The sequence below is a fragment of the Archocentrus centrarchus genome, chromosome 16 (assembly GCF_007364275.1).
Source record: "Archocentrus centrarchus isolate MPI-CPG fArcCen1 chromosome 16, fArcCen1, whole genome shotgun sequence".
NCBI classification, from domain to species: Eukaryota; Metazoa; Chordata; class Actinopteri; order Cichliformes; family Cichlidae; genus Archocentrus; species Archocentrus centrarchus.
In genome coordinates, this window is record NC_044361.1 from 32,251,587 (window position 1) to 32,260,027 (window position 8,441).

The 8,441-nt window shown below is 39.2% G+C and overlaps 1 protein-coding gene across 1 annotated transcript; it reads right to left on the reverse strand.

Annotated features, from left to right (window-relative positions):
- Positions 1-3,138: 3,138 nt before the first annotated feature.
- Positions 3,139-8,441, reverse strand: LOC115794223 (uncharacterized). The gene is made up of 9 exons (XM_030749599.1): positions 8,191-8,441; positions 7,649-7,677; positions 6,556-6,829; positions 6,364-6,404; positions 5,302-5,575; positions 4,530-4,577; positions 4,201-4,244; positions 3,519-3,810; positions 3,139-3,233 (listed from the first exon to the last, which is right to left on the reverse strand). Exons 1-9 carry the CDS (start codon positions 8,432-8,434, stop codon positions 3,139-3,141), a joined length of 1,341 nt encoding a protein of 446 aa, XP_030605459.1. The 5' UTR covers positions 8,435-8,441.

An 8,441-nucleotide genomic window follows, 5' to 3' on the forward strand; every position in this document is an offset into this window, starting at 1 on the left:
ATAGGGCGAGAGGCAGGGTACACCCTGAACTGGTCGCCTGCCTGTCACAGGGCCAACACAGAAAGACAAACAACCTTTCACACTCTCATTCACACCTATGGGCAATTTAGAATAGCCAATTAACATAACCCCAGTAAGTGCATGTCTTTGGAATGTGGGAGGAAACCGGAGTACCCGGAGAAAACCCACGCAAGCACGGGGAGAACATGCAAACTCCACACAGAGACAGGGAGAGGCCTGGGCCAAGGTGGAATCGAACCCAGGCCTTCCAGATGGTATTCTATCTGTGAGGCAGCAGTGCTAACCACTTCGCCACCGTGCTGCCGATTTTGTCTAATGTACGGATTTAAAATTGAGTATGAAAAAAAAGTGTTGCTTTAACAAATATTATACAAACAAATATTATGTAATACTTCACACAAGCTCCAACTGTACAGCTTAGTGTGGAGTGACCCCTATATGTTTATAAAAAATACTATAATCAGTGTTCATTTGTGATTCCAAGGTTACTTTCTCTGTTTGAAGTTACGTCACTTCACGGCCAAGAAAATTTTATCTGTGATGAACTCAAAACTAAATAGGAGTGAAGAATTTGAAAATGCGCAGCAGGCCTGTCAAAAACCACCCATAGGCTGGCTGTTTGCTGGCAGTGACTGATGTAACTGTGGAAAAATGAATATATATATATTTTTTTAATCTTCTCTCCAGGGTAATTCTGGACCAATTTTTGACAGGCCAGAATAAAAAGACCAACAGGCTGGGTGTGGCCCACAGGCGTTAGTTTGTCCACCATTGCTTTATACGCATGAGAAACATGTTCCCTTTAATTATATTTTGTAAATAAATGATCTTTTTCCAGTTACCACCTCGGCCAGTCTCCCTCTTTTGTTACATGGAGAAATAACATATTTTAAATCCAGTGTGGTTTATTTTTCCTGAAGCTTTCATTACTCTCTGTTTAGTGGATGCATCTTTGGCCAAATGGAATGTGATTAGTTGGTGATTTCAGTGTGTCTTTGTGAGCTGGATGGATACACTGATACACTGTGCAGGCTCACTTTTATGGACATTAGAGTTGATGTTGGATGATCCACGTTAGCAAACACTGCACTGTTTTTATTGGCCTTCATTATGCTGCAGTTTGTGGTGTCATTTCAAGAGGCTGAATAAGTGAGTTGTGTTGCTCTGCAGTGCAGACACACAGCACTCTTTGCATATGATTTCTTCTTGATTAACATCACCTGCACTAAATCCAAAGTCTTTCCAAACAAAGACCATGATTCACTTTGAAGGACGAGCTCTTTGCCTTCTGTTGTGCCACACATTTCTATTTTGTTGTCTGCCTTTAAACACTGTTACTCATGCAGACTTCTGCAGGAACCTTCAAGCTGCACGATGCAGGAAACAGCTGTGACTGACACAAGGAAGCACCTGATCAGGCGCTGATTTAAAGAGAGCTCGATTTCCTTTCACGTTGCATTTGAAATATCACTCGATGACGCTCATTTAATCATGGGAAGCCAAAATTGGGATGGAGATTAAAATTTGATTAATTGTGAAGCCCTATAAAATGTTAAAAAACAGATCTTTATGAAATTTTTAAAGTTCTCTAAATAAGATGTAAATTACTTTTTAAAGACAAACAAATATCTAACATGACATTTCCTGATTTCATCTTCAGCAGTAGATCATTCATTCTGTCATCAGTGGTGGATAACATTATTGCTGCAGAGCTCCACTGTGAGAACCATCCAGTTTAAAGATGGTTTGTCTGTTTCATCATGTTTAATGTTCAAGATGAGGAGGATTTACAACCTGAATCTACTGAATGAAGCTGAGTTGTGTAAAGTCACACTCACTCTCTTCCACAGTGCAGCTTCATCTTCATCCACAGAGAGTTTGTCTGAGGAGAAAAGACATTTCAAATGAACTCTGAGGATTCAAATCTGATCACACATCCAAGCAGAATCAACTTTAAGAAGACTCACATGTTTTGAAAGGAAAAATAATACAACATACATGACACACACAACCGAGTACAAAAACGACCCATCCATCCAATTAATTAAGTGGTGGAAAGTTGGAGCCTATCTTAGAGGTAATAGGGAGAGAGACCGTACACCTGTCCATCATGGGTAATAAACAAAGAGAGACAGAATCATTGACACCTACAGCTAACTGATAACCACCAATAAACCCAACCAGCATGTCTTTGGACTGGAAACCAGAGCACTCTGAGGAAAAGCATGCAGGCACAGGGAGAACATGCAAACTCCACACAGAAAGCTTCCAGCCAACCAGGAGGCTCAAACACAGAACCTTCATGCTGTGAGGTGACAGTGCTAACCACTGCACCACCATGCCACCACCAACACAAAAACCTGCAACAGCCATCTGATGAAATCAATAAATCAGATCAGTTATTGATCTCAGATTTCAGAGATTTTACATTGTTGATGACACAGCGTTTACACTCATGCAGCTTTGGTGGTCTTACCTCTGGATCCTGAGCTGCTCTCTGATAACTTCTGTATCAGATCAGTCCTCTTCATGTACAAGAAAACCTTCCTGGTCGCCTCCACAGACCGCTGACCAAGTTCATCCACCATCAGATCCACAAACTCTGCTCTGACTGCTGATTCCAACCTCCTATTTAACAGATTCTTCTGAGGAAAAATCATCGGTAGGAAACTCTGAAATTCCTTGAACTCCTCGTTGCTCAAATCATTCAGAGTTCCTAAAAGCAGATGTTTAACAGCTGCCATTGTTGCCACCTGGAACAGTCAGTACATTCATGGGTCAGAAGTTTATTCATATATTTAGCCAAACATGGGCTGTTATGATGATCTTTAAGTCTTTATCAAATATTTTAAGCACAATAAAGTTGAATGTTTAATCTTAGAGTGGTTGATCTTTTCAGATTTCTCTGTCCTGTTGAAGAGAACAGTCAGGACAAATGTACATGCTGACATTTCCTCAGCTCATCCTCAGTGGTAAAGACATCCTGACATTAGTGTTGGATCAAATTACTGCTGAAGGACTCAAACTGAAGGAAGCTTCAGTTTCTCACAAACATCCAGCATAAATCATGAGAAAATGATGGAAATGAGAGCAGATGATACTTCAGTACTCTGACTTTCAGTCTGCATCTGCTGTCTTGTACTGAATCAGAGACGTGACATGACTCACTGTGTGGATCAGTGCAGAGTGTCGATCATCCACAGAGTGTTTCTCTGAGGACAAAAGCGGGAAAAGTGACTCATGACAAACACATTTAACAGCTGACTGACAATTATTCAGGAAATATGACTTTGTAAAAATGTACAATATGCAAAATGACACTTAAACCTCCTCAGCAATAATAAACAGTATGAAGGAGTCACTTTCTCTCCTTCTCCCAAAGTATTACAAATATTATTATTTATAATATAAAAGAAGAAGACGTTACTGAGAAGCTTCTGAGATGTGTCATAAAAACAGTTTTATGATTTTAATGAGTTTTGTTTTTGTTGTCTTACTTCTAGGCAGTGAGCTGCAGTCTGACAGCCTCTGAGCCAGATCAGTCCTCTTCATCTTCTTTAAACCCTCCATGGTCTTCTCCACTGACTGTTGGCCGTAAGTCTGCACCATTACAAACACTGTGTCCTGCAGGTCTGTCCTCATGAACAGCATCCATGTGAAGTCTGAGTAATATTTGTTTCTGTGATGATGAATTTCAAACAGGACCTGCTTGAACTCTCTGAGCTCCTGGTCATTCAGAGCAGCCAGAGTTTCCAAAAGCAGCTCAATAACAGACTCCATCGTTTCTACCTGCAAAATTCAAAGAAAATCTTCATGAGATAAATGTGTAATTCCTCAGTTGGTTTCAGGTTTTCTGTTTACATTCATCAACACTTTAGAAATGTACATGTGTTTCGATTCCATCAGCCATCACATCAGTTAATGATGTCATTGGTCATATTTGTCAGAATGATCACAAACACCTGATTATTGATTATTCTGTTTCTGTTAACAAGTTCAGGACTTTTTGATCTACTGAAGACCGACCTCACTGGACAGCCTGAAGCTCTGACATTTCTACTTTTACACTGAAAATCAAATCAAATGAGTTTTTATCTGTTTTCTATTGTAGATTTCTAACATGCATTTGTTCAGTGAAAGCTGCATCATTTGAAGTCAGACAGATGTGACGTTACTCACTTGGTGGATCAGTGCAGGCCAACGTTCATCCTCAGAGTGTTTCTCTGAGAGAAAAGAAATATTAAAAGCTTAATTCATGACTGATTTAACGTCAGCATTAATAATCAGACCCTTTTTAATAACTGACACTTTATTTAATCCTAATTATCTTTGTAAGTTCAATTAATAACATTACACTTGTCAACATAAAGTCACATTTGCCATCAATGGAAAACTATCAAACTCTGAGGAAATGATCCAGCTCAGTTTCACTCAATAATTTTGTTCATGTTTTTATGTTAATATCAATGACTTTATTGTTTAAATGTATTGATTTTCAGGGCACTGACCTCTCTCTGTGTCCTCCACATCAAATCCTTCAGCTGATGTTCCTGCAGCTGCAACACATTGAATCCAAACTGTAACTACATAATACACACACTGTGTGTGTCCTTTATGTGAGCTCATCCTGAGTGTAACACTGAGTCCTGACAATAAAAAGCTTTAATATTTCAGTCTCAGCTGTGCTGACTGAAGGCAGGAGGAGGCCATAGTTACACAATCACAGAGAAATCACTGCAAAGACTTTTTAATAATCTACCTCATACAGGTCGTCTGTCTGTCTCCATAGTGGAGTTTAAGTCCAGTCAAAGCTGCACATAAAGAACCATTTACAATACAAGACTGATAGTAATGAGCTCAAAATGCAAGAATTCAATGAAGCAGAAACAAAGAAAGAAAAATGTTTTCAAAGGAAAGATGTTCAAAGAGCTTTAAAACAACATTTACACAAGAAAGTCACTGATTCAATAAAATGAATATTTTTGATTTAAAATCTTTGTAATTTGATTGTGTTTGTAAACCTGAACGTGTTAATTTATCCACTTCTGTCCAAAAACACTGAGAGGAAACACATTCCTTCATTTGAAGATGATCATAAATTTGATATTATTCAGTTCTTGTTGTGATTTTCCCTCACAGATACTGATTCAACTCTTTGGATTCTTCTTTCAGTGTCAGCTGGAATATTATGGTTTAAATTCTTCTACACACAGTTAAGAATAATCACACCATATTCATTGACATTATTACAGATCACTCTGACAGATGACTTTATCTTACCTTTGAGTCCTGAGCTGCTCTCTGAAAGCCTCTGCACCAGATCAGTTCTCTTCATGTCTGTTAAAACCTCCATGATCACCTCCACAGACTGATGACCAAGTTCATCCATTAAACGGTTCACTATTTCTGCTGCATCTGTATTCAGACTGATTTGTGGAACACTCTTCTGAAAACACGTGAACTTCAGAAATATCCTGAATTTCCACAGATCCTGTTCACTCAAATCCTTCAGTGTTTCCAAAAGCAGCTCTTTAACAGCTGCCATTGTTGCAACCTGGAAATTTCAAAGCAAACAAAGAAAATTTGTTGTTTCACTGAGAGAATTAAAGATTTATGTTTTTGTAGCTGTTTTAGACACTGAACATCCAGACACCACAGACATTTACACCTCCACATGCAGGAAAAAAGGGCCACCTGCATCATGAAGGACCACACACACCCAGCACACACACTTTTCCTCTCAGGCAGGAGGCTGAGGAGCATCAAGAGCAGGACCAGCAGACTGAGGAACAGCTTCTTCCCTGAAGCTGTAAGACTGCTGAACTCTGGTGGGGCTGTGTAGCTGTACTGCTCTTCCTCCATCAGTCCTTGCTCACACTCATGCTGCTGTTGCTGCTGTCAGTCACACAAGTCACTGCTGTGGCACCACATGTGTCACTACAGCTTTATTCTACATCTTAAAGTGTCTGTTTTATATTGTGTTTTATTTTTGTATTTATTATTTCTTTATATTCATATTTATTGTTCTTTAATATTGTTTGAACTGTCATGACTGTTACAAGAGCAACACGAGGACCTGAGGACAGAATTTTGTTGTGCTGCATGTAAATGTGACGTGAAGGACAATAAAGGATCCCTGAATCCTCTGAAGGTCAGCTGAGCCACTCTGTTAGCTTTTACTACCTCATCAGTCTTTTATTTTGAAAAACACACTTTTTCACTTAGTAAATATTTTGAATCTAAACTCAGTCCAATCTAAATGATGAAATTATGATTTTCATCCTGCAGCTTATTGAATAAAAGCTGAGCTCTGCAGAGTCACACAGATGAGACGTTACTCACTTTGTGGATCAGTGCAGACAGATGTTCATCCAGATGTTTTCCTGAGGAAAAGACAAAAAAAAAATAGAAATAAGTGACTGACAACAGCTGATAGAGCTTTATTTACAATATATGTTTTTTCCTCACTGTAAATCTGTTTATAAAACTGAAGCATTTTAATGATTTTAACATGTTTTGTCTGTATTGTCTTACTTTTAGGTTCTGAGCTGCAGTCTGACAGCCTCTGAGCCAGATCACTCCTACTGATATCCTTTAACAGCTCCATGATCATCGTCAATGACTGTTGGCCATAAGTCTGCACCATGGAAAACACTGTGTCCTGCAGGTCTGACGCCCCGCTCTCCATTAGTTGGAAGCATAAGTCACGTTTCCTCCTGAGGACCTGCTTGAAGTTGTTGAACTCGCTGTCACTCAAATCAGCCAGTGTTTCCAAAAGCAGCTCAATAAGAGACTCCATCGTTTCTACCTGGTAAAATCAGAGGTCAAATGACAGCTGTGTACAATTCAAAGGTCTGTTTGATCTTTAATTAACACAAAATTGTTCAGTTTGTTAAACATAAATCCAAAGCTGAAATTAGGTTCAATTCAAGTCTTTGTAAAAATGATGACCTTTGACCTTTGAACCAAACTCAGTCATAAAGGGCGTCTCTTTGAAGGCCATGAGGGGTCGACCAGATTTAGAGCAGAAAATAACGTCCATGAACATCTGGTGCTTGGTGGGTACCTGCTTGCATTAGTTTGTGTTTCTTTAGTAACCAGAAGGTGGTTCATTGTTTCCTCCTTCTGAAGGATTTCATTTTCATTAACAGGTTTGTGACATTGTTTCACTGCCTGACTGTAACTCTGTCAAAGACTGCTGCAAAAACTGCAGCGAGTCTCCTGATTTTACAAACAGAGGGAGGTTTAACTGCTCACATCTTTACTGCTTAGAAACAGGGACACTGGATACTGACGATTCAACACTGCAGCTGTTTGGAAACACCTGCGTGACCGTGGCTCATTGAGGTCTTAGTGCTTCACCTCAGTTTGGACAGGTGCCTTACCTGCTGTTTCTAGGCAGGTGAGGCACCAGGATTCCCAATTTTATGGATCAGTCATTTGGATGAACCTTGTGATTACCGACTTAATGTTTTTGCTAATAACATAAAAAAAAAAAATGATGACAACATGACACAGCTCCAGCATGAATTTGATGTGTATAATTTATATTAAAGATGAAGATGATTTCCAGTCTTCATCAATCAAAGCTGAACTGTGTGAAGTCGACTGATGTGACATTACTCACTCTCTGACTCAGTGCAGGAAACTGTTTGTCTGAGGAAAACAGAAACAGGAAAAGTCAGATTAGAAACTGCTTTATGGTCAGGCTTTATGAACATTTATAACACAAAAGATTTCACCTCAAAGTGACACTTAAACCTCATCAACCCTCATCCTACCCACACATTTAACATACATGGACCACCGACTGGAGTCCCTGAGGACCCCAATTTACTGGCAGAAACAATCATAATAGAACAATGATTATTTTAATTAAAGCATTATATCAGATATGTAATTAATGTCATCTAAAGATATAAAGTAGTTGAAATAAACTGAGGACTGCATGGACTCCAGTCAGGAGGATGAAGGTTAACAGTGACATAATTATAATCTGTAGAGCTGCTTAAAGACTTTCCAACCATGATGAATGGATTTGGATGGATTTGTTCTGATCTGTTTAAAATACTGGAACTCAGCTGATGTCCTTCCTGTTTTCTTATATCTATGCAGTATTTTCACACATTTCTTTCTTTGTTGTCTTACGTTTGGTTCCTGAGGTCATACCTGATAATCTCTGCACCAGATCAGTTCTGCTCATCTTCATTAAAGCCTTTCTGGTCTCCTCCACACACCCTCGCCCGTACGTCTTCTCCATCAGCTCCACTACATCCTGTGTGTTTCCTGCTTTCAGTTCCCTCTTTGAGAAGAATGTGAACTTTTTATCCACTTCAATGATTGACTTGAACTCAGCAAAGTCCTCTGGACTCAACTGGTTCAGTGTTTCAATGAGCAGCTTCTTAGTCGTCATTGTTACC

What these genes read in the sequence shown, in the direction of transcription:
- LOC115794223 (XM_030749599.1), bottom strand. Translation starts at nt 8,434, where the DNA reads ATGACGACTAAGAAGCTGCTCATTGAAACACTGAACCAGTTGAGTCCA. An exon ending in TCTGGTGCAGAGATTATCAG is followed by an intron (nt 7,678 to 8,190) that starts GTATGACCTCAG and finishes TGTTTTCCTCAG; the next exon opens with ACAAACAGTTTCCTGCACTG. An exon ending in GGCCTGCACTGATCCACCAA is followed by an intron (nt 3,811 to 4,200) that starts GTGAGTAACGTC and finishes TGAATTTTGCAG; the next exon opens with GTAGAAACGATGGAGTCTGT.